This window comes from Sapajus apella, unplaced genomic scaffold (assembly GCF_009761245.1).
Source record: "Sapajus apella isolate SASKATOON/1434 unplaced genomic scaffold, GSC_monkey_1.0 scaffold224, whole genome shotgun sequence".
NCBI lineage: Eukaryota > Metazoa > Chordata > Mammalia > Primates > Cebidae > Sapajus > Sapajus apella.
Genome location: NW_022437164.1, coordinates 135,513 through 161,211, shown reverse-complemented (window position 1 = coordinate 161,211; position 25,699 = coordinate 135,513). Strand labels below are relative to the sequence as shown.

Below are 25,699 nucleotides of genomic sequence, written 5' to 3'. Positions count from 1 at the left end.
AGGAAAAAGGAAGGCCAGAAGGCAGAAGGGGGAGGGAGGGAGGGAGGAAGGAGATCATAAGGATGACTGAACATCTGAAGGCTGAGTAGCTTTATCTATTTATGCCTTTCCTGGTCATTTTCTTATTTACTTGTGAATTCATTCACTTACTTTGCTTTCCTCCTATTTGGGAGATATGTTACTGTAGTAATTTTTAAAAACCAGCAACCATCGCCACCGTAATAACTAGTGAGCACATGTTAAGCACTTGTTCAGCAAACATTTCCCTTGTTTCCTCAGTCTTCACAACTCTGTGGGATTAGTTATACTTACTATTTTTTTTTTGAGGTGGAGTTTCGGTCTTGTTGCCCAGGCTGGAGCGCAATGGCATGATCTTGGCTCACCGCAACCTCTGCCTTCCAGGTTCAAGTGATTCTCCTGCCTCAGCCTCCCAAGTAGCTGGGATTACAGGTATGCACCACCACACCCGGCTAATTTTTGTATTTTTATTAGAGACGGGGTTTCTCCATGAGGATCAGGCTGGCCTCCCAAAGTGCTGGGATTACAGGCGTGAGCCACCGTGCCTGGCAAGATTACTACTTTCATCCTATCTGTGTGAACACAACAGAGAGTTGAGAAAATTGTCTAGGGTCAGCGAGCTAACAAGGAGCGGAGCCAGGTTGGAAACCAGATAGCTTTGCTGCAAAGTCTAAGCTCTTCATCATGCCAGTCATGAACTAAAGACCTTCCTTTAGGTGGGGGGCGGTGGCTCACGCCTGTAATCCCAGCACTGTGGGAGGCCGAGGCGGGCAGTTTGCGAGGTCAGGAGATGGAGACCATCCTGGTTAACACTGTGAAACCTTATCTGTACTAAAAATACAAAAAATTAGCCAGGCGTGGTGACATGTACCTGTAATCCCAGCTACTCGGGAGGCTGAGGCAGGAGAATCGCTTGAACCCAGGAGGTGGAGGTTGCAGTGAGCCGAGATCACGCCACTGCACTCCAGGCTGGGCAACAGAGCGAGACTTCGTCTCAAACAAAAGGAAAAAACTCCTTCATTTCTGTCTCTGTTCAATTATCACCCAAATGGAGAGAGAGAGAGAGAGACATTCCCCGAGCATCTCCTATGGTGTAAATAGCAGCCGCCTCATCCCCACCACATCCACTGACATCTATGGATTGCTTCCTCTTACCCGATGGTATAGACGCGACTCACCTGTTCATTCCCCAATTTCCTACCTTCCCTACTCCAGCAGTTTCAGTTGTGCCACCCAGAGACTTGGTCTTTTTTGCTTGTCCCCGTGTCTCCAGAACATGCAGCGGTGCCTGGGACATAGTAGGCACTCAATACATGTGTGGCGGACAGATATGTCATTGAAGCACAGCTGATAGCACAGCACACATGGTCCTGATTTCTTGAGGACCTGCTATGCGCTAGGCACTGGCCCAAGCACTTGGAAATCTCTCCTGGAATCCTTACGACCACTCAGTTAAGCAGGTGAGTCTCCCAAAGTTTAAGCCATGGGAAGCACAGGTGGAGTCCTTCAGACAGGAGCCGCCCTTGCCTTCTGTCAGTAGAAGCTGGTCAGGAGGCCTTCCTGGAGGCGGCGGCACCACCGCCTGCCCCAAGCTTCCCCCCCACCTCTGTGGCTGCTCCTTCTCAGTCTCATTGTGGGCCCCTCTTTCTCTAGTCGTCCCTTGTCATGCCTGTGCTGCTCCACTCTGGCTAAACCAGCTAGCTCCGACCCACAGACAGGTTTTATTTGGCCCACACAGCACTTTTTTTTCATTTGAATTGGTTTTAACATTTAAAAGCTGAGGGATTTTGCTTTTAAAAATATCCAGATTTCTGCCTTCTCTTGGAAATTTGGAACATCTGGTGGTGTCGGGTCCCTCTTCCCATATGGCAAGCGTTGGCTGAAACGAAATAGTAACAGCCATGTTCTCTGAGCTGCCCTCTACCAGGGGGTTCTCACACGTCCCAGGCCGTGAATTAACACTTGTAGAGCTTGAGATGGTTTTGGGGGAATGGCATTCGGCCAAGGACTCTAGAAATACCCAAGGACCACCGGGAATGACCGTTTGTTTTCCTCAGGAGAAACAGGTCCAGGGAACGACGGCCGGAGAAGGTAGAGAAAACACATTTCCATCAGACAGCCTTGCAGATGCCCAGGTAACAGGATGGATGCCCCGGGTTTAATCAACAGAGGCTAAGCCATTCTCTAAAGAGGCTTGCCTTCTGGGGCTCGAAACACATGCGAGGGAGACAGAGAGGTGGGGACAGAAAGAGCCAGAGTGAAGCAGAGAGAGGGGAGAGAGAGACAGAGAGAGAGAGAGAGAGATTCCATCAGCTCAAAGTTTTTTTGAGGGGGAATGAAGGGGAATGGCGTGTGTGGGGACTATGGGTGTGTGTGTGTGTGTGTGTGTGTATGTGTGTTCATGCAAGAAAGCAGCATGCTGGGGACAGGGCAGCATGAACAAAGCAAGGAGCTCCCCTGGAAGCCAATATAACTTAGTTCTACTTAGTAACAGTTACCACTTCTTTTTTAAGACAGTCTCTCTATCACCCAGGTGGGAGTGCAGTGGCGTGATCACTGTAATCTCTGCCTCCCAGATTCAACCTACTCTCATGCCTTGGCCTCCTGAGTAGCTGGGATTATAGGCGCACACCACCATGCCCGGCCTTTTTTTTTTTTTTTTTTTTTTTTGTATTTTTAGTAGAGACAGGGTGGGGGTTTTTTTGCTTTGTTTTTTGTTTGTTTGTTTTTGAGATGGAGTCCTGCTCTGTCGCTCAGGCTGGAGTGCAGTGGCACAATCTCAACTCACTGCAACTTCCGCCTCTGGATTCAAGCAATTCTCTTGCCTCAGCCTCCTGAGTAGCTGAGATTACAGGCACGCATCACCATGCCAGGCTAATTTTTTTGTATTTTTAGTATAGACGGTGTTTCACCATGTTGGTCAGGCTGGTCTCAAATTCCCGACCTCACGTGATCCACTGGCCTCGGCCTCCCAAAGTGCTGGGATTACAGGTGTGAGCCATTGGGCTCAGCCAAGACAGGGTTTTTCCATGTTGGCCAAGCTGGTCTTGAACTCCTGACCTCAAGTGATCTGCCCATCTTGGCCTCCCCAGGGGCTGGGATTACAGGCCTGAGCCACCACGCCTGGCCCCCAGTTACCCCTTTTCTAACAGCACCCCAGATTGTTCTCTGCAATTCTAGATTCATGTTTCTCAGGTGGCAATCCAAGACCCATTAACCAGCCACAAAACAATTTAGAAGGTTGTGACCAGATTTTTATTATGAAATAGAAGTAACAGAGGATAGAAATTATCCAAGAGCATTGCATATAGTGGTCAGAAACTTTTTACTTTGTGTGTGTGTGTAGACTAGATCATAATGTAAATTGTATTTCTCACTGTGGGTTGTGGCCCTATGAGTTGGAAATCACCAACCTAGAATATTATCCATATGGAGAGGGCTGATGCAGGGACAAATGATGGAGGGAATGAACTCAGGGCTGAGGGTGTGACTTGATTCTACGGGCAACGTGGAGCCACTCAGCGCTGCTGAGTTGCAGAGTCACCACCAGCACCTCACCATCCTGCACTCTGACGTACACATGCCCAACTGTGCACGTCATGACATTTGGAATTCTTCCCATTAGCAAATCCTGCTGCTACAACCAACACTGGCTGTGGACACGATGCAAGAGATTGCCAGAACAAGAGGTTTAGAACAAGCTAGTCTCAGCCCTAAAGGGTTAAACCTTCATTTTACAGGCAGAAAAAGAGACTCCGAGATGGAAAACAATTTGCCTGGAGTCAGTTAATACATCTCTGACTGCTCATCTGAGGATCTGCTTCATCCCCAAGCCCCATGTGGACCACCTGGTTGGAAATGGTGAACATGACTCCAGCCGGAACTAGAGGATACTGAAGACCTGGGGTACTGATAAGGAGTGTGTGTGTGTGTGTCTGAGAGAGAGAGAGAGAGAGAGAGAAGGCAGCTATTCTCACACTCCCATTTCATCAATATCTTCACCAATATCACTATCCTCCTCCTCACCGTCATCATCACCATAATCATCATCATGACATCATGACATGTCAACATAATCATGTCTTCACCATCATCACCACTGCCATCACTATCACCATCATCATCATCTTCATCACCACCATCACCACCACCATCATCACCATTACCATCATCACCACCATCACCATCATCACCACCATCACCGCCATCATCATCACCATCACATCATCTTCACCATCAGCATCACGACTATCACCATCACCATCACCATCATCATCACCATCACGATCATCACCACCATCACCATCATCATCACCATCACATCATCTTCACCATCACCATCACGACTATCACCATCACCATCACCATCATCATCACCATCACCATCATCATCACCATCACCGCCATCATCATCACCATCACCATCACAACTATCATCATCACCATCACCACCATCACCATCACATCATCTTCACCATCACCATCACGACTATCACCATCACCATCACCATCATCATCACCATCATCATCACCATCACCATCATCATCACCATCACTGCCATCATCATCACCATCACATCGTCTTCACCATCAGCATCACGACTATCACCATCACCATCACCGCCATCATCAGCATCATTATCGTCCTCACCATCACCATCACAACTATCATCATCACCATCGCCATCATCACTACCATCACCACCATCATCATCACCATCACCATCATCACCACCATCATCATCACCATCACCACCATCATCATCACCATCACATCGTCTTCACCATCACTGCCATCATCATCACCATCACATCGTCTTCACCATCACCATCACAACTATCATCATCACCATCGCCATCATCACTACCATCATCGTCATCACCATGACCACCATCATGACAACACTATCATCATGACATCATATCGCCAACATAATCAGCACCATCATCATCATCCTCACCACCTCCACCACCACCAGCATTCTTCTTTTCCCCAGCCCTTTCTTGCCAATCTGGAGCAAAATATGGAAATGGGGTAACTGGAGCACTCATCACCCTTTCTTCCTTCCACTCATCCCAGTCCCCACAAGAGAGGCAGCGTGTGCGGCTTCCAGAAGGCAAAGTCTCACCCCGCCCTACAGCAAGAGGGGACCCCTGGGGCCAGATTCCTGAGCACCTAGTTTTGGCTCCAATGTTGACAGTCTGGATGAGGATGTCAGGGTGGCCAAGTCCCCTCCCAGGGTCTGCACTTCCCCGTCTATGGGTGTAGCATCGGAGGATTCCAGTGAGAGGCAACACGGGTAGTGGCTGGAAAAATACTTTGCACGGTGAATGCCAAGAGGCAGAGGTGTTTGTATACACTGCAGTAAACCTGAGTCCGTTTACAGAACGAGAAGGGTCCCTAAATAGATAAGAGGGGTCTTTATGCAGGTAAAAGGGGTCCTTATGCAGATAAGAAGGCTTCTCACACAGGTGTGTGGGTTTTCAGTACATCCTGGAGTCGTCTACAGACACAGGAAGGTTTGTGCTTAGAAGCTGTGTCCTTATCCAGGTTAGGAATGAAAGTGGGACGGAGATCTTACACAAATACGGGCATCGTTGGCAGGTGAGAGCGCTTTTATACACAGAGGAATGTGCATCCACGGAACTGGCTGTGTGCTTACCGGCGACCTTTACACAGACAGGAAGGTTCTCCGTGAAGGTGAAGGGATCGTTACGTTCCAGGGTGAAATCTCAGTATGAGTGGCCTCGTACCCACAGGGAGGGCTGTTTCCAACCGCGGTGCGGCCCCGCTCTCCGGATGCCGCCGACGCCAGCAGCGCGGGCACCTGCGCGGGCAGCAGGTGGGAGCCGCGACCAAGCGGCGGAGCGCGGGGGCCTCCGGACTCCCGCAGTCCCCGCCGCGACCACCAGGGGCAGCACCGTCCCCGCCCGGCCCGCGCCTCCCCCCAATCTCCGCCCCCCACCCCTGCCTCCCCCCCGCTCCCGCTCCCCTGAGCCCAGCCAGACCCCGCGCCGCCCGCGCCCCGCTCGACTCCGGAGGCTCCCGCAGCCCCGGCGTCCGCCCCGCTGCCCCCTCCCCCGGGGGCCATGGGGGCGCCCCCGGGCTACCGGCCCTCGGCTTGGGTGCATCTCCTCCACCAGCTGCCCCGCGCCGACTTCCAGCTCCGCCCGGTGCCCAGCGGTTTCGCGCCCCAAGAGCAGGAATACCAGCAGGTGGGACCGAGCGCCGGGGCCTGGGGTCCAGTGTTGGGGGGCCGGAGTTCCTGCGTCCCCAGGGAGAAGCTGGGTCACACATTCCTGAGCTCCGGGAAGCTGGGGGGCCGGCCCGGACTTTGGGGTTGCGGAGGGAGGAGGAGCCTAGGGTGCTAGTACCTGGAGGTTCTCCTGGGACGCGCGCGGGGGGTCCAGACCTGGAGCTCTCTAAATAAGGGAAGGCGGGGGGCCTGGACACCTGAGTTCCTGGAGAGGAGGGGAGGGGGGCCCGGATTCCCGGGTGTGTGATACCTGCCTGGGGAGCCAGCCTCCAGGGTCGTCGGGAGAGTAGTCCACTCTCTCTGCCCTAAAAGATGACCTGGCCCCATAGGATCTGAGCAAGTAAAATATGTCCCAGTTAAAGTGGGACCCAGGAGACAGCGGACCTGATAGCGGTGGAGAGGAAAACCGTTCTGGGGTGCTGAGATGGGACTGAGAGTCTGAGATGGGGAAGGGGGCTCCGGGGGCTAAGGACCAGGGCTGGAAAACGAAGGGGCGCTGGAAGAGGAAGCTTCCAGCCGGTCCCAAGTAAGCAGGGGCGGTCAGGAGCTGCAGGGGCGAAGGCCGAGACGAGGCTGGGTTTGGGGAGCCACGGGCTGGCAGAGCCGGGTCCCGAGGGTGGGGCCGGCCTGGGAACCTCACAGAAGCCGGGGTCTCTGGGGAAGGGGCCCGGCTCCGGGCAGCTTCAATGGGCGAAAGAGCTGTCCCCTGACCCAGTTTAATTCAAGTCCTTGACTTTGAGATTAATGAGGAGAAAGGCTTGGCCGAGCTGAGGACCGGTGAGGGGGCTGGGAGTCCTGATGGGGCCCCAGGACGGGTCCTAGCCTCGCGGGTGGGGCTTGAGTCCCTGGGCTCTGTCCTGGGTTGCTGCTGGGAAAAGGGGGCTGGGATTGGAGATCTCAAGGGGCGTGGAGGGGGTCCCAGAGAAGCGGGGAGGGGATGCGTGCTGTGTTCTGAGCTATTTGGGTCACGGCTGGCACAGCCCTGAGCAGCTCTTCCCCGCCCGCTCCTCGCCGCCCCCTCTCCCCCCACACCGGCACCGCCGTCCCTTCGCCCACAGCCTCGCGGTTACACAACCGCCACCTCCAACGCCGCCGCTCCCCCGGCCTCGGCCCAGACTTACGCCCGCTCGGCCCAAGACCTCCCGAAGCCGCACGCGGGGTTCCGTGGCCAGGGTCACCGTCAGAGGCACGGGGGAGCCTCACACCGCCCCCCCCCCCGGTCGGGGGTCAGGGTCAGGGTGGCAGGGACGTGCAGGCAGAGCCCCATAGCTGAGGAGGGCAAGGTGTCCTCCTGGGACACGAACACCGGAGGCACAGCTGCAGACACAGCCAGGGCCTCTGGGACACGGCCCGCGGGGAGGCACACACAGCCGCATATACACACACACGCACACTGACTCCCATTACACACTCACCTGCACACACTCACCTGCACATGCACAGGCACACACATGCCCATTTACTCCCATTACACACTCACATGTACACAGTCACACCTGTATGCAAGGCACGCTCACATATGCCCACTTACCCCCATTACTCACACATACCTGCTTACTCCCATTACACACACACACACACACACACACACACACATGCATAGGCACACACATATGCCCACTTACTTTCATTACACACTCATATGCACACACATGCACAGGCACACACATTCCCACTTACTCCCATTACACACATGCACACACTCATATGCATATGCACACACATGCCCACTTACTCCCATTACACACTCACATGCACACACACATATGCACAGGCACACACATGCCCACTTACTCCCATTACACACTCACATGCACACACTCACATGCATATGCACACACATGCCCATTTACTCCCATTACACACATACACATTCACACCCACACACACATGCCCACTTCCATTACACACACACGCACACACTCACATATGCACACACACATAGACACATGCATACACTCACACAGATATACCTACTTACACAATCACACACATGCACACACACTGCACACAGTGACTCAAAACGCAGACTCACATACACACATATAAGCACTTACTCCCATATTCACACACTGCATTTATATACATATGCTCACACACTCATGCATGCACATACATACATGTTCACACACACACACATTCCACATTCACATATACATGCACACATATTGACTCTAACATTCATTTGTGCACACACACACAATCACGTGCAGTCCCTCATCCACACACACACAACCAAACCCCACTCATAGACCCAAGGAACTGTGCCCAGAACACACAGATGCCCACAGATGTTCTCACTGCAGACACTCAGGTGCATCCTCATCTCACAGTGGCAACCCAAAGATAAAACACCCAGTCTCACACCAGAAACGCACTGCACACATTTGGGACACACACACCACTGTGCCACTGTGTGTGTGTGTGTGTGTGTGTGTGTGTGTGTGTGTGTGTACAAAGGCAGAATCACCGTGGTTTAGGGGAAACAGCCTTGACAATTGAGAGGTGTCACTCTGATCCTGATGGTGTTCCTGCATGCTCCCCGGCTCAGTGCAACCCCCCGGCCCCCCTGGACCTCCAGGCAGACAGGACTGCACAGGTCCGCTGTGAAAGCCCCCCACATGGAGAGCCCTGTTACTCTGCCCGGCTTTCCCCACCACAGAACGTTTCTGCTGCCTGCCTCTGTCTTCCCCGGCCTTGCTCTCTCCGCCTCTCCGCCTGTGTGTCTCGTCTCCGTATGTCTGCGTGTTCTCACGCTCTCTCCCTTACTCTGCTCCTCTCCGTTGTGATCCCTTTTGCTCTCTGCCTTTTTGCCTCATCCCCAAACCTTTTCTTGTCTTTGTCTCTTTTTTTTCGGTTGCATCTTTCTGGCTGTGCCTCCCTCCGTATCTCTCTCTCCTCCCTCTCTCCTCTGCCTTTACTCTCCCAGTCTCCATTTCTGAGTCTTGCACACATACACACACACACACGCTGTCACACAGCCCCTTGCCCCGTCCCTGGGTGACAAGCTCAGGCGCAGTGGGGTGTAGCGCTCAGCAGCAGGGGAGACAGTGAGCAGGGAGGAGAGGGGGAGGAGGGCTCGCCTCACCCAGCCTGGCCCTAGGCACCAGGAACAGGCGCCCCCACGCTCCCGCCCGCCCCCTGATCCCACACGACTGTGCAGGGGCCTCGGCAGGTCCTCGGGAAATGCTCCATTCCACCTGCTGGCTGCAGTGAAACCAAACCCAGGCTGGGAGAAGGGGCGGCTCCTGCTAAAGGTTGCACAGCCATTGGAGGGCACAGCAGCACTGGGTGTTCATGGCAGGCTTGGGGCCCCCAGCTGGAAGCTCCCTCCAGCAAGCTGGCCCTGACACCTGGGGCCCCAGCTGCCAGCCTGGGAGGGGCTGGGATCCTATCTCCCCCCAGATTGGGCCAGGAATGCCCCCCACCTTCACTCTGACCTCCCGGACACGGACCCCTGAGCCATGCTGGAAGAGGGGTCTGAGTGTGGAACGTGCTGGTGCCCTCGGAGGCCTTATGTCACCCCCTTCCCCAGGCCCTGTTGCTGGTGGTGGCCTTGGCAGGCCTGGGCTTGGGCCTGAGCCTCATTTTCATCGCTGTCTACCTCATCCGCTTCTGCTGCTGCCGGTCCCCCGAGCCCCCCGGGTCCAAGAGCCCGACCCCCGGGGGAGGCTGTGTCACCTGGAGCTGCATTGTCGCCCTTCTCGTCGGCTGGTAATGGGGCCCCAGGGTGGGTGGGCAGTGGGGACAGGGCTCTCCAAGCTCTCTGCCGGCCTTCCTAAGAGTGTCCCTTGTGGGTGTGGAGGAAGCAGACAGGAAGAAGGAAACTCCCTCGTCCCTCTCCCCACCATATGCAAGTCCACTTCAGTCGACCCAGGAAGGACTGTCCCATTTGATGGATGGAGAAAGTGAGGTTCTGGAGAGGAAGAGAATTTCCCAAAGGCAGCCATCTGGTGAGAAAGTCAGTCAGGTTGCCTGGTTTTGGTGGCTCTCGCATTGAATAGCTATGTGACCTAAGGGAGTGATCGTCTCCCTGGGCCTCGGTTTCCACATCTGTAAAATGGGCATTATGGTATTGCCCACCTCCTGCTATGGTGAAACTGACAGAAAGCACAGCATCTGCTTGCAGTTGTTCTCGGTCAGTGTTAACTGCTGATATCATTTGCTCATTCACTAGCTCATTCATTCAACTATTTATTAAGTAACTACCATGTGCCAGATACTGACCAAACCAGACAAGGAGCCCCTCATGCAGCTTATGTTCTAATCAGGGAGACGGACGATAAATAAATACCCACCATCCAAGAGCACCTCATCTGTGCTCAAACCTGAGCTGGTCTAATTCCTTCTCACAATAACGCTGCTGGATTCAGGGGTGTCAGGTCCAGTTTCCAAAGAGGAAGGCGCAGGGAGAGAGGGGAGGTCACCTTTCAAGGCCACGTGCCTTAAGAGGCAGCACGGAGATTCAGACCCAGGTTAGCAGGGCCCCTCACACCCTTCAAAGGAGCTCAGGGGGCTTCCACGGTGAACACAGCACCTACCAAGAGCAAGCTCTGGGCACAGCCCCCTCCCCAGCAGGGTGGCACCCACAGTTGACAGATGGCTGTCCTCCTCCACAGACCGGGGGTCCCAGAGGGCCAGAGGCCTGCTCCGGACTCACAGCAGGCAAGGGGAGGGACCTGTATGGGTGCCCTGTATCCAGGATGCTTCCTCCTCCGGCTCTCCAGCATGGGGCGGGGGGAAACAGGGGAGGTGGACAAAGGCCCAGTGGGGGAGAGACACGGCCCCAGCCCCCGCAGCCTGGGAACAAGAGGAGCTTTGTAGGACTCTGAACAATGGGGCGGGGACGCTGGGCGTCCGATCTGAGGGATGGGGGTGGAGGCCCAGCCGGGGCTGGGAACTGTGAGGGTGTCGGGCTCCCGCCCCCTCCACTGTAGGACACCAGCCAGGGGCGGGGATGGGAGGGGTCTGGGGCCCCACATTCAGGCCCCACAATGGAGCTCTGTGTGTTGGCTGGGCTGGGGCGGGGGCATGGCTCTGGCCCATCCTCCAGCCTCCCTCCCACGTTCCCTACTTCCCTCCCAGCTGGCCAAACGCTTGGGTCCCGGGTGGGGGAAGGCTAGAGCTCCAGGCTCAGTGTCCCCCTAGGAGATGGTGGCAGCTGCCCCCCTCGCACCGTTAGGAACCCCCAGGAGGTGGGGGCGGGGGACATCTCAGCACTGGAGGGTCCATGATGCAGGGCCCAGGGACTCAAGGGCACCTTAGGACAGGTGCCAGGAAGGCTGCCTGCCTGGCAAAGGATGGAGGGGAGGGTGTGGGGCAGGCAGTCATCGGGAGGGGAAGATGGCCCATCCAGGGGCTGGGCGTGCCTGGGGTTCTGCTCCAGGGAGGTGCGAGTTAAATCGGGGGCTCCCTCCCCCCCACCACTCCACCCACCATTAGCATCACAATGACGTCCCTCCGCTGGGGGAGTGAGGCCTTCCCGTTACCTTGGCAACCGAGGGGGCCAGGCTGGAGTCGTCCTTTTCCCACGGGCTGGACCAATGGGGTGGGGCTGAGATGGGAGGGGAGGATAGGAAGGTGGGGTACAGGGGATAGGGTGGGAGGGGACAGTGGCCTCCAGGATCCTGGGACTCGCTAAGATTCCTCTCCCTCCTCCTCCTCCTCTCAGCACTGGCATTGGCATCGGTTTCTATGGCAACAGTGAGACCAGTGATGGGGTGTCCCAGCTCAGCTCCGCACTGCTGCACGCCAACCACACACTCAGCGCCATTGACCACCTGGTGAGGGGCCAGCGACCAGTGGGTCCCCAAACCCACACCCGACAGGCTCCCTGTAAGCCAAGGACAAAGGGATCCAAAGTCAGAGCTAAGACCCCACCCTTGAAGCTTAAGACCCCAGATTCGAAACCTCATCCTGAGACCCACAGACCTCAGCCTGTCCACTCAAGCCCTACCCTGGCTGCAGATTGAGGTCCTCAACCCAGATGCAGCCCTGGACCTTACCTGGAACCCCCAAACCATACAGACACCAAGCACCAGGGACACCAGCCCCTGTGCTTGGGCCAGACCCAGGGCCCCAGACCTGATTCCTGGCACAAAAGCAAGCTCAGAGACCCCAGCCCTGAGACCCAGTCCCCGACTTGAGGCTTCAGCTCTGACCTCAGCCCCAGGATTCTGGGCCCTGGCCTTAGATTCCATGTCCAGCTGCAGACCCTGGACCATGGGACCCAGACTCGAGACCCCAGATTCTAGAAGGCAGATGCAAACTTCAGACGTAAAGCTCCAGACTTAATCTCAGCCCTGCGGCTTGACTCTCTACACTGGGCTCAAGCTGCCAACCACCCAGAGCTCTGGATAGAGGCCACAAAACTCCATGAGCTTGACCTTGGAGTCCCTCCCCAACCCCTTCCCTTCCTCAATCCTCAGATGTCCCAGACCACAGCTCTCAGACACCCGCTACCATGCACTCCTTCTTCATCTCTAAAACCCCATTCCTCGACCCTGGGCTCCTCCCAGGATGTCCTCCCAGACCTCAGACCCTGCCTTGTCCCCAGGTGTTGGAGACAGTGGAGAGGCTGGGTGAGGCAGTGAGGACAGAGCTGACCACCCTGGAGGAGGTGCTGGAGCCGCGCACAGAGCTGGTGGCTGCTGCCCGGGGGGCTCGGCGGCAGGCCGAGGCTGTGGCCCAGCAGCTGCAGGGGCTGGCCTTCTGGCAGGGAGTGCCCCTGAGCCCCCTGCAGGTGGCTGAAGATGTGTCCTTCGTGGAGGAGTACAGGTGAGAGGCTGCTCTTCCTGCCCTCTGTGCCAGCAGCTCTCAGCCAGAGTCCCTGGGGGGACAGCTGGCAATGTCTGGAAGCAGTTTTGGTTGTGACAGTGGGGGGTAGAGCGTGTGCACTGCTGGCATCCAGTGGGCAGTGCCCAGGGGCTGTTCAACACCCTACAATTCACAGGACCCCCTGTGCATCGACAGGGAGTGATCCAGCCACGATGTCAGTTATGACGAGGTGGGCCGGGTGCGGCGGCTCATGCCTGTCATCCCAGCACTTTGGGAGGCAGAGGCGAGTGGATCACTTGAGGTCAGGAGTTTGAGACCAGCCTGGACAACATGGTGAAACCCTCTCTCTACTAAAAATACAAAAAATTAGCCGGGCGTGGTGGCACACACCTGTCATCCCAGCTACTTGGGAGGCTGAGGCAGGAGGATCGCTTGAACCCGGGAGGTGGAGGTTGCAGCGAGCTGAGATTTTGCTATTGCATTGCAGCCTGGGCGACAGAGTGAGACTCTGTCTCTGTCTCTCTCTCTCTCTCTCTCTCTCTCTCTCTGTGTGTGTGTGTGTGTGTGTGCGTGTATACATTATATTATATATGTATAATATATATGATATGTATTATATATATATAACATAATATATATGATGAGGTCGATAAACCCTGCTGTGGAGGGAGATGAGGGGACCCCATGCCCATCCTGACACCCGTGTCCTCGCCCATTCACTCACTCTTCCCCTCCATGATCACTCCACTCACTCATTCATGCATGCTTTCACTCCTTGACTCACTCATTCAGCAAGTCGCTCTTGGACTCAGCCACTCCTGGACTAACCCAGCAGGCCACTCGCTCACCTGTTCATCCATGTGACACGTGTATTTGTTCAGCACCATTTATTGAGCACCCCCTGGTGAAAGAGGCAGCGTACCTACAGGTCAGGAACCTGAGCTTGAAACCCAGCCAGCCCCTCCCTAACCACGTGGCCGCAATCAAGTTACCATGCAGGCCTGTGCCTTGGTTTCCCCATTTGTGAAATGGGAATCAGGGCAGTGCGCCCCTTGTTGGGTTGGTGTGAATTGTTGAGTTGGCATCTGAGTGCTGAGACGGGTGATTAGCACACGGAGAGCATCGCAGAGGTGCCTGTGAAGTGCAGCCGCACAGGTGGTGGGGCAGGGCAGGCAGCAAGCGGCAGAAATCCCTGCCACGCACGAGGCTGCCTCTTCCAGTGGGGGCCAGCAAGGGACAAACGCAGAGCAAAACACTGTCCGTAAGGTGTCGGGCCATTGGAGCTCTGGAGAGAATCACAGAGGGAGGTGAGGTAGGACAGAGTCTGCCAGTTCATCAGGGGGACTGAGAAGGTGGCATTTGGAAGAGGGGAGGGAGCAAGCTGTGTGGAGTCTGGGCAGCCACCCTCCCCAGCGGTCACCATGATGGTGTCCTCATCGCTTTGGCCGTTAGTAATCATTCATTCATTCATTCATCCGAAATCGGCTGGGGGCCCTGGCCGAGGGGCATGGGCTGAGATTCGGGAGACCCTCTGGGATGCTGCACCCCAGCGGGGAAGGCAGACTGGGGCTGAAAAGCTGGAGATGAGGACACACCCACAGGGCAGTAGATGCAAGACAGTCTGAGGACGTCCAGGTCCTGCGTTGCGGTCAGACCCAGGGGCCTCACAAGCTGGGCCTCAGCTCCTCCTCCTGGGGGAGGGCAGGAAGTGGGGGTAGCCATGAGGGTGACGCCAGGGTGAGTCAGACCCACCATCCCTAGAATGTATCTTCCGGGTGCACCACTGCGAAAGCACCCGCACGTGAGAGTCCCTCCACACACGGACAAATCAGGGGCCCCAAAGGGAGTCTGGCTGAAGGGGCTTTTGCGAGGTGGGGGGAAGTAGCCAGAATGAGGGTAAGGAGGGAGCTCAAGCTTGTGGGGCCTGCAGAGAATGGCGGGATTAACTGAGCACCTACTACGTGCCGGCACTGTGCGGTGGCCTGGGTGCTTGCACCTTCTGAATCACGGTGGGCCCTTCAAGGATATTTAAATATTAATTTCTTTTAGTTTTTTTATTTATTTTTTTAAATTGAGACAGAGTCTCACTCTTGTCACCCAGGCTGGAGTGCAGTGGCGCCATCAGGGCTCACTGTGACCGCTGCCTCTCGAGTTCAAATGATTCTCTTGCCTCAGCCTCCCGATTAGTGGGGATTACAGGTCCTCACCACCATGCACGGCTAATTGTGTTTTTAGTAGAAATGGGGTTTCAGCCTGTTGGCCGGGCTGGTGTCGAACTCCTGACTTCAGGGGATCAGCCTGCTTTGGCCTCCCAAAGTTCTGGGATTGCAGGCACCAGCCACTGCGCCTGACCAAGCGTTAACTATTAAACAACATCTCAGTTCCCTTGTTCATGCTCAGGCCAACATCTAAGTGTGCCCATGTGCCTGGCACTCTCTTAAGCACTCTATCCACACATCCCACTTGCAGCAGCACTCTCAAGCCAGTGCTCCCCATGTTACAGGTGGGGAAACTGAGGAACAGAGACAGTTAAGCGGAGGGGCTGGGGTGAGACCAGGCAACCTCTGCCTCCAGTTGTCAGGATGCCCTCAGGGGATGCGATGGGATCCTTGGTGCAGCCTGAGAACAAACATCCCTCCGCAGGCTCAGAGAGGACACATTGCGTGTCCATGGTCGCAGAGCACAGTCCCAGGTGCTCAGGACCTGTATTCCCTTTTTTTTTTTTTTTTTGAGAAGGAGTCTCGCTCTGTCCCCAGGCTGGAGTGCAGTGGTGCGATCTTGGTTCACTGCAACCTCCGTCTCCTGGGTTCAAGCGATTCTTCTGTCTCAGCCTCCTAAGTAGCTGGGATTACAGGCAAGCGCCAGCATCCTTGGCTAATTTTTGTATTTTTAATAGAGACAGGGTTTCACCATGTTGGCCAGGATGGTCTTATTCTCTTGACCTTGTGATCTGCCCGCCTGGCCTCCCAAGGTGCTGGGATTACAGGTGTGAGCCACCGAGCGTGGCCAGGACCCATATTCTAAGCTGCTCCAATGTCCTGTCTCCTGATGCACCCATTTCACAGATGAGCTGGGCTGTGGCCCAGACACAGTGAACAGAAGGAGGCTGAGTGTGAGGCTGAGTCTGGAGGGTAGTAAAAGTGAGGCTGAGCTGGGGGGTGAGGTGAATGTTGGTGGGAGTTGCTGGGTGCCTGGAGACAGGTGTGGGGTTTCAGCCTTAACCTCTCCCTTCCCAGGTGGCTGGCCTACGTCCTCCTGCTGCTCCTGGAGCTGCTGGTCTGCCTCTTCACTCTCCTGGGCCTAGCGAAGCAGAGCAAGTGGCTGGTGATCGTGTAAGTGCAGGCTGTGGGGATCCCCGGTACTTGCCTGGTATTCTCCGGGCCCGCAGGACCTCAGTCTTACGACTCCTACATGGAGGACCGTGGTTCACACCGGTAAAAGAGAGGACAGCTCATGAGGGAGGCGAGGATGGGCCTGACAGCAGGTGGCCCTCGAGGTGTGAAGTATGCTGGAATCATTCAAGAAATAATCATTGTGTTTGCAATCAAGATGAGGATGATGATCTGTTGAGGGCCATGCACGCTGATTCCTTCAGTTGCCTCCACCCCACGAAGGAGCTACCATAAAGGTCCATGTGGCAGGTCAGGGACCTGAGGCAGAGGGTCGCCGAGTCCAAGGCTGAGCGGCCCTTATGTGTCATGGCAGAGCCACAGGACCACATTTTTTTTTTTTTTTTTGAGGCGGAGTTTCACTCTTGTTGCCCAAGCTGGAGTGCAAGGGAGCAAACTTGGCCCACTGCAACCTCCGCCTCCTGGGTTCAAGCAATTCTTCTGCCTCAGCCTCCTGAGTTTCAGCTGGGATTACAAGCATGTGCCACCACGCCCAGCTAATTTTGTATTTTTAGTAGAGACAGGGTTTCTCCATATTGGTCAGGCTGGTCTCGAACTCTTGACCTCAGGTGATCTGCCCGCCTCGGGCTCCCAAAGTGCTGGGATTGCAGACATGAGCCACCGTGCCTGGCATGGACCACGCACTTATTTTATAGCTTGCTCTACAAGCCCGACGCTCGTCTCTGCCCTTCCTGGAGTGCCTCATGCCCACCCTGTGAGGAAGGTGCTTCCTTCTCCCTGATTTTTATTTTTGTTTTTATTTTGAGAAGGTCTTGTTTTGTTGCCCAGGCTGGAGTGCAGTGGCAACCATCTCGGCTCACTGCAGTCTCTGTCCCCCGAGGCTCAAGCAATTCCCCCACCTCAGCCTCTGGAGTCACAGGGACCACAGGCTCATGCCACCACACCCGGCTACGTTTTGTATTTTTTTTTGTAGAGATGGAGTCTCACTATGTTGTCCAGGCTGGTCTTGAATTCCTGGCCTCAAGTGATCTGCCTGCTTCACCCTTCCAAAGTGCTGGGTTTACAGGCATGAGCCACTGCACCCGGCCTTTCTCCCTGTTTAACAGAGAGAGAGACTGAAGATCAGAGAGGATGGGCTGCTTGCTCAGGGCCACACAGCTAGAAGCGCCAGAGCTGGAATTTGAACCCAGGCAGGCCATTCCCATTGGAGGAAGCTGTCCCTGTATCCTCTCTGCCTCTGGTGGGGTGGGGTGGAGTTGAACTTGTACCTACATTGCCCCTGGGGAGAGACGCTGCTAAGGCTTGCAGACAGATAAACCTAGCCGCCACAGGGCAGGTCTGGGACTGGAGCCCAGGCCTTCAGTTTGGTGACCTCTGGGAGCCATTCCTGCCTGTTGGTCACCATACCAATGCTGACACGCCCCCTGCACCCCTCCCCACCTGGAAAGTCCAGAGACTGAGTTCAGCTGGAACTGTTCCCTGGAACTGTCTCCTATTCTCAGGGCAGAGCCAGAGGCTGACCAGGCTGTGGGTGGATTTGGGAGCCTTTGGGGGAAGTCCTGGGCCCCAGGAAAGTGGGCAGTCACCCTCCTGGGGTACTGGAGCTGGGGTCCTAGCTGCCACCACCCAGTCCAGGGCCCTGCTCATACCCCGCACCCTGCCCATCTGGGCAGGAGCCAGATGTCCAGTTGGACGTCAGCAGCCACCGCCCACCCCCACCACCGAACTTCTCTGTCCCTAATTCTGATCCTATAGGCTCCAGAGGTGGGTGAAGGGTGGGGGGTGGCTGTGATGGGATTTGGGGTGTGGGAAGAGGCTAGGCAAGGAGATTAAGAAGCCTAGGCCAGTCCTCACTCCCCCACTCTAGGATGACGGTCATGAGTCTCCTGGTTCTTGTCCTGAGCTGGGGCTCCATGGGCCTGGAAGCAGCCACTGCCGTGGTGAGTGCCGGGCCTGGGCCGCTGGGCTCTGGGACTCAGGGAGCCTGGAAGCTTCAACTTCTGGATCTCGGGATGGCACACCTTAGTAAAGAGAGGGACTTGGGGGGGCACCATCACAGTTCTGAGGTTTAGGGCTGGCTTCCTGGGTCCTGAGTGGGTACAGGTTGGTGTCCTGGGTGCTTGGGCTATAATGGAGGAGGGGGCTGGAAGCCTGGATTCCTAGGTCTGAGGGAGGAGGAGCTGGAGCCTTGACTCCTGAGTTTGAGGGAGGAGGGGCTGGGAATCTAGACCCCTGGGTCTGAGAGAGGAGGGGGCTGGAGCCTGGACTCCTGAGTCTGAGGGAGGAGCGACTGGGACCTGGATCCCTGGGTGGGGAGAGGGGCTGGGGAGCCAGATGCTGGGTGCTGTGGGAGTGTGGAATCGGGGCAATTTCAGCCCCTTTTTTTTCTGCTGCCTCATGCAGGGCCTCAGTGACTTCTGCTCCAATCCAGACCCTTATATTCTGAACCTGACCCAGGAGGAGACCGGGCTCAGCTCAGGTGATTTCCAAGGGCCGGATGGGTCCGCAGGGTTGGGCAGTGCAGTTCCTGGCTTCCTCAGGCCTCCTCTGTGCCTGGTCCTACCCGGGGTGGGGTGGGCGTGCAGCCCGTCAGATGAGACCCAGCCCTCTGGAAGGGAAGCAGGGCTCCTGGCCACTGCCCATCAGAGCTGTCCTGGAGCCCCGCCACCGCCAGCCCCTCATCCCTGCTGCTCCAGCTGGCAGCGCCTCTCCTGGTGGGCAGGAAGAGAGAGGAGGGTCAGGAGAGGGTTCCTGGGCGTCAGCAATGGGGATTTGGTCCCCTGAGAAAACTGGGGAGCGCCATTTAGTCAGGGGTTTCCAGGGAGCGTGGGGATGCGCACCAGCGCCTGCTCTGGCTGTGGCAGGAGCAGAAGGGACGCGGGGCTGGCGGGTCTCTGAAGGTAAGGCCATCGGGCTCCAGGAGGGCTCCAGAGCTGGGCTGAGGCCCCGAACCCTGCTAACCCCCCAGTCCCCGGCCTTCCCCCGGGAGTCCCTGGGGGCCCAGGCTCATGGCCTCCTCCCCTCTCCTCCTCCCACTTCAGACATCCTGAGCTATTATTTCCTCTGCAACCAGGCCGTCTCCAACCCCTTCCAACAGGTTAGGGCTGCGGGCAAGGGAAACGGGTGTTGAGGGAACCAGAAGCCTGGACTGTCGAGGGAGGGGGCGGGGCTGGGGCTGGGGCCTGGACTCCTGGGTTCCGGGGAGGATGCAGGCCAGGGGCCGGAGTGCTGTGTCCGGAGGAGAGGAGAGAGGGTCGGGGCGTCGACTCCTGGGTCCTCCTCCCTCCCTTTCTCTTTCCGCAGAGGCTGACTCTGTCTCAGCGAGCCCTGGCCAACATCCACTCCCAGCTGCTGGGCCTGGAGCGAGAAGCTGTGCCTCAGTTCCCTTCAGCGCAGGTCGGTGGGTGGGCGCTCCCCAGACACGCGGACCCCCAGGGGAAGGCGGGCGGGTGGGATGGAGCTGTAGGGCATAGGTGGGACCCACAGCGAGGAACTCTTGGGCTGGCGGTGGGCGGGGCCCTGGATTGGGGGCGGGGTCGCGGAGCTGGGCGGGGCCTGGGTTGTGGGCGGGGCCGGGGCGAAGGACGGGCCTGTCGAATTGGTGGGAAAATGACCTCTCCTCGCCCTGCAGAAGCCTCTTTTGTCTTTGGAGGAGACTCTGAATGTTACAGAAGGAAACTTCCACCAGTTGGTGGCACTGCTGCACTGCCGCGGCCTGCACAAGGTGAACCCCTTCCTCCTCCCAATTTCTTCTCCCACGGGGAGCCTCTGCCTCGTCCCACAGAACTACGTCGTTCCCCTCCTTGGACCTCTGCCATTGCGCCTGAGGATATCTCTGTATTCTCTGTTTATATTATTTATCTATCCTATACCTATTATCTACCTATTTATAACCTGTCACCTATCATGCTCCACCCGTATTCTCTCTCTCCTCCTGCTCTTTTCCCCCCAGCTCCCGCACGTCCCCTGGGTCCCCATCCCACCCTCCCATCCATTCCTGCCACTTTTCCTTTCTTGTCTTCTCTCCTCTCTCCGTCCTCCTCCCTTTCCCTCCCTCTCTCCTAGCAGCTGCTGCTCAGTGACTTCTGGAGCAAGACTGCCTGGGTTCCAGTCCTAGCTCTTGACCAAGTACAAGTCACCGCACTTCTCTGTACCTCAGTTAGTTCCCTCACTTATGAAACTGGGATTGTGGCCAGGTGCGGTGGCTCATGCCTGTAATCCCAGCACTCTGGGAGGCCAAGGTGGGTGGATCACCTAAGGTCAGGAGTTCGAGACCAGCCTGACTAACATGGTGAAACCCCGTCTGTACTAAAAATACAAAAAATTAGCTGGGTGTGGTGGCACATGCCTGTAATCTCAGCTAGTCAGGAGGCTGAGGCAGGAGAATTGCCTGAACCTGGGAAGTGGAAGTTGCAGTGAGCCAAGATCATACCATTGCACTCCAGCCTGGGTGACAGAGCAAGACTGTCTAAAAAAAAAAAAAAAAGAAGGCCGGGCGCGGTGGCTCAAGCCTGTAATCCCAGCACTTTGGGAGGCCGAGGCGGGTGGATCACGAGGTCAAGAGATCGAGACCATCCTGGTCAACATGGTGAAACCCCGTCTCTACTAAAAATACAAAAAATTAGCTGGGCATGGTGGCGTGTGCCTGTAATCCCAGCTACTCAGGAGGCTGAGGCAGGAGAATTGCCTGAACCCAGGAGGCGGAGGTTGCGGTGAGCCGAGATCGCGCCATTGCACTCTAGCCTGGGTAACAAGAGTGAAACTCCGTCTCAAAAAAAAAAAAAAAAAAAAAAAAAAAAAAAGAAAGAAACTGGGATTGCAAGAATGGGTACCTGCCCAGCTCCCTTGTGGCGTGTGCTGTTCATACACTGGATGGGCAGGGGCAGGCGGGGCACCCGGGAGGAAAGATATCTGGTGCCCTGCAGACTCCAGCTTGGGCTCTGCTGCAGACTGCATGGCCACGGGCAGGTGAGCATAACTCTGTTTCCCACCCGTACTATCAGGAAGGATGAGGTTTTTTTTTTTTACTGGATGGTTGTAAGGCTTGAAAAAAAAAAATCCCCTTATAAAACAGTAGGAACTGGCCGGGCACGGAGGCTCACACCTGTAATCCCTGCACTTTGGGAGGCAGAGGCGGGTGGATCACCTGAGGTCAGGAGTTCCAGACCAGCCTGGCCAACATGGTGAAACCCTGTCTCTACTAAAAATACAAAAAATTAGCCAGGTGTGGTAGTGGGCAACTGTAATCCCAACTACTGAGGAGGCTGAGGCAGGAGAATCACTTGAACCCGGGAGGTGGAGGTTGCAGTGAGCCGAGATCATGCCACTGCACTCCAGCCTGAGTAATAGAGAGAGAGGCTGTCTTAAACAAACAAACAAAACTAGTAGGAGCTGCTCTAAAACACACACCTGAGGATGCCTTTCCCCAACCGGTCTTCCCATCAAAGACCTCTCATGTGCACAGCTTCACCAAGTACCTGGCCCTGTTGTGTTTCACAGGTGGTAACTCACTGACCCCTCATAACAATGCTGTGAAGAAGGAACTATTATCCCACGTAACAGACTTAGAAGGTGAGGTGCAGAGTTGACAGGCTTTCTCTAGGTCACACGGCCAGCCTGTGCACATTAAGGAGACAGGGACCTTCCAGAGGGCCCAGTCTTGTCCCTTCTGCTTCTGGAATGTCTCTATCCATTTACCCACCATGCTCAATGGCCCTGTTGCCGCTGAGGCCTCATTCTCTCCCCAGAGGAGGAAGCATGGCCCCTCCCCATCTATCCCCCCATGGACCCTAGAATAGGGCTGCCAGACTCAGCAAACAGCAAACCACTCTTTGCTATAAGTATGCCCAGTGCATTGCTGGGGAGATACTTATTCTGGAAAATTATGTATTGGGTATGTGGTATCAAATGTAACTGGAAGTCCTGAATTTGACCTGGCAGTCCTAGCCAAGAGGGATTCATCTACACCATAGCATGGACCTGAGCTTCTCCTGGTCTGGCTCAGACAGATCCCTTCTGTGGCTCCCGCTGCCCTCCAGTCTTCTGAAAACAGCATTCCAAAAAGGGAGTGGGGAGCAAGCACTAAATCAGTGATCAGAATTGCTGACTATTGAGCTTAGAAAGGCTGGGGGACCCCCCTCAGTTCTGCCCCGATCTTTTGCATAAGGATAAATTGGGGTCCAGGCACTTTTCTGTGGCCTAGGTAGAGACTGGGCTGGAATACAGGCCCCCAGACTCCTTTGTTGAGGGAGGGAAGGGAAAGGAGAAGACAGATCACTCCACCCTCCCCAACCACTGTACCAGGTGACCCTGGACCTCCATCGTCCCTGTCAGGGTGTCAGAGTCCTCACAGATTAAAATCAAGAATAAGGGACCAGGCCCGGAGTGGTGGCTCACACCTATAATCCCAGCACTTTGGGAGACCAAGATGGGTGGATCACCTGAGGTCAGGAGTTCAAGACTAGCCTGGCCAACATGGGGAAATTCCGTCTCTACTAAAAATACAAAAAAAAACTAGCTGGGCGTGGTGGCACGTGCCTGTATTCACAGCTACTCAGGAGGCCAAGGCATGAGAATCACTTGAACCCTGGAGGCGCAGAGGTTGCAGTGAGCTGACATTGTGCCACTGCACTCCAGCCTGGGCAATAGAGTGAAAGTCCATCTCAAAAAAAAAAAAGTGTGCTGGGGGGAGGCAGGCATGGGTGTCTGGTACCTGTAATCCCAGCACTTTGGGAGATCCGGTGCTCCTTGAGCTCAGGAGTTCAAGAGCAGCCTTGCTAACATGGTGAAACCCGACTCTATTTTAAAATTTTAAAAAAGAAAATCAACAGTAAGGGACATCTGGGATGAGGAGGAAGGAAGGTGGGCACTGAAACCTAAGAGAATCAGCTCCAATCTCGCTTCTGCCCCTCCCTGGCAGTGTGACTCTGGGCAAGTAGCTTGCCCTCTCTGGGCTTCAACTTCTTTCCACCACTGCAAAAGGCGGCAGTGTGAGGGGATCAGGGGTCAGTGTCTGCCTCCAGGGCTGTTGTGAGTATGAAGGACATTGTGCATGTACCAATACACTCAAAACAGATCTTCCAAGGCAGGGCATGGTGGCTCACTCCTGTAATCCCAGCACTTTGGGAGGTCGAGGCTGGCGGATCACCTGAGGTCAGGAGTTCAAGACCAGCCTGACCAACACAGTGAAATCCCGTCTCTACTAAAAATACAAAATTAGTTGGGCGTGGTGGTGCATGCCTATAATCTCAGCTACTCAGGAGGCTGAGGCAGGAGAATTGCTTGAACTCGGGAGATGGAGGTAGCGGTGAGCCGAGATCACAGCATTGCACTCCAGTCTGGGCAACCAGAGCAAAACTCTGCCTCAGGGAAAAAAAAAAGGAAAAAAAAGAGCCTCCATTGCCCCAACAGGTCCCTATCCTCAACCTCGCTGGCTCAGTAACAGACACCCCACCTCAACCAGGTTTTCCTGCCAGAAACTCAGGGGTATCCTTCTGCTTCCTGCTCTTACCTCCCACAACCATTCCCGAAGCAAGTTCTGTCAGCCTCTCCTCTGAAACCTATCTGGACACCCACCACTGTTTCTGCCACTTCCCCTGTGCCCTGGTCCGTGCATCCTAGCCACCTGCCCCATGACCGCAGGGGCCTCCTCCCTGTCCCCCGCCTGCCTACCCCCGTCTGTCCTCCATGCAACTGCCAACCAACTGGGTGATCCTTTTAAAACACAATCCGATCATGTTCTTCCTCTGCTTAAAACCCTCAGCGATTCCCCCTGCACACGGATTAAAATCCCTGCTCCTTGCCCTGACCTACGAGGGCCTGGGGGGTCAGTCCTGGGGGGTCAGTCTGCCTCTGGCTTCAGCCCCTCCCAGCTTCCTCCACACGCCCTCTCCCTCGCTCCTTCCTGGGGGACTCATCCCTGCTGCGGGGTTGCCTGACCTACCCCTGCCCTGCACTGTCCCCCACCTTCCTACCTCGTAAGCACACCACCCTCTGAGATGACCTTTTCGGTCCTGGGACTGGGGGCGGCACCCGGGGCGGAGCCGTGAATTAATTGGGTGAGTTAGTCTGTGCCCGTGCTGGGCACTCGGGGAAGGCCATTTCTGATGACTTCTTGGGACGACTGTCATCAGAGCCAGCATTTGTGGCACGTGCAGTGTGTATTGTGTGTGAGGCATCATTCTGAGCCACTGGTTGGTTCTACGTGCTGTCCCACGTGCTCTAGGCCAGCGATTCTACCCCCCAGGGACAGCTGGCCGTGGCTGAGGTGCTGCTGGTTGTCACACAGCAGGAGGGGGTGCTCCTGGCATCTGGCGGGTGGAGCTGCACCCCACAGCACACAGGGCAGCGCCCTCACCACAGAGGATGAGCTGGCTCAAAATGTCAGCAGGGCCCAGATTGTGAAACCTTTGCCCCTGGGCCGAGGCGGAGCTGGCGGTGGCTGGCCCGCAGGTGCTGGGTGCCCCCGGGAGGATGCCCTTGCAGGGGGTGCTGCTGCTGGGAGGGAGAAGGGAAGGGGAGTGTCAGTTCTCAGGTTCCTGGGTGGTTGCAGATGGGGAGAGGGCACAGGGCGGGTGGGAAGTGCTAGACTGGCTCCAGATGTGGGGTGCTGAGGGAGGAGTGCCCCTGTGAAAGGGAGATAGGGGCCCGCAGTAACACGGGGGGTGGGGTGCAGCTCAGGAGAAACCAAGTCTGGAGCCTGCACAATTAATTCCTGGGTGCCAGGCCCATCACACCGATGACCCCACTGTATTCTCAGAACTGCCCTTAGGCAGGGGAAACGGAGGCACAGAGAGGTCAACTGGCTTGTGCAGTACCACAGCTGGGAGGACAGTCAGACTGGTATGTGCAGTGTGTGCTGGCGGTGGGGGCTGGGGGGCACTGCCCAATGACAACCTCCCCTCAGGACTATGGCGCAGCCCTGCGGGGCCTGTGTGAGGATGCCCTGGAAGGCCTGCTGTTCCTGCTGCTCTTCTCCCTGCTGTCCGCGGGAGCGCTGGCCACCGCCCTCTGCAGCCTGCCCCGAGCCTGGGCCCTCTTCCCACCCAGGTCAGGAGCGGGGGAAGGCAGGCTCCTGGGGAGGGAAGGGGAGGGCAGCACCTGGGGACCACGGTTGGGGGGGTGCAGCCTCCTGATGGGTCCCCTATCCCGCCTCTCTGCCATGCCCCGCATCAAACCCCAGTGACGACTACGATGACACAGACGATGACGACCCTTTCAACCCTCAGGTACTGGACTCCTGGGTCTGAGAGAGGAGGGGCTGGGGGTCTGGACTCCCGGGTCTGAGGGAGGAGGGGC

At 56.1% G+C, this 25,699-nt stretch overlaps 1 protein-coding gene and 1 long non-coding RNA gene across 5 annotated transcripts in view; one reads left to right on the top strand and one right to left on the bottom strand.

Annotated features, from left to right (window-relative positions):
* Positions 1-3,796: 3,796 nt before the first annotated feature.
* LOC116544626 lies at positions 3,797-7,699 on the bottom strand. Its single transcript, XR_004265980.1, has 3 exons — positions 6,394-7,699; positions 5,682-5,846; positions 3,797-3,927 (listed from the first exon to the last, which is right to left on the bottom strand). It is a non-coding gene; the product is annotated as an uncharacterized LOC116544626 (long non-coding RNA).
* TTYH1 (tweety family member 1) overlaps positions 5,984-25,699 on the top strand; it is a 20,486-nt gene continuing 770 nt past the window's right edge. For 2 of the 4 annotated variants that reach the window (XM_032271152.1, XM_032271151.1), the window contains exons 1-12: positions 5,984-6,234; positions 9,811-9,989; positions 11,947-12,058; positions 12,832-13,052; positions 16,289-16,384; positions 18,270-18,342; positions 18,806-18,881; positions 19,444-19,499; positions 19,706-19,798; positions 20,034-20,126; positions 25,308-25,450; positions 25,584-25,629. In XM_032271152.1, coding sequence (XP_032127043.1) covers positions 6,109-6,234; positions 9,811-9,989; positions 11,947-12,058; positions 12,832-13,052; positions 16,289-16,384; positions 18,270-18,342; positions 18,806-18,881; positions 19,444-19,499; positions 19,706-19,798; positions 20,034-20,126; positions 25,308-25,450; positions 25,584-25,629 — 1,314 coding nt within the window. In that variant the 5' untranslated portion in view covers positions 5,984-6,108. Of the gene's footprint in view, positions 6,235-9,810; positions 9,990-10,054; positions 10,237-11,946; positions 12,059-12,831; positions 13,053-16,288; positions 16,385-18,269; positions 18,343-18,805; positions 18,882-19,443; positions 19,500-19,705; positions 19,799-20,033; positions 20,127-25,307; positions 25,451-25,583; positions 25,630-25,699 lie in introns of those variants that run through there. The other 2 variants (XM_032271150.1, XM_032271153.1) reach the window with 2 other exon arrangements.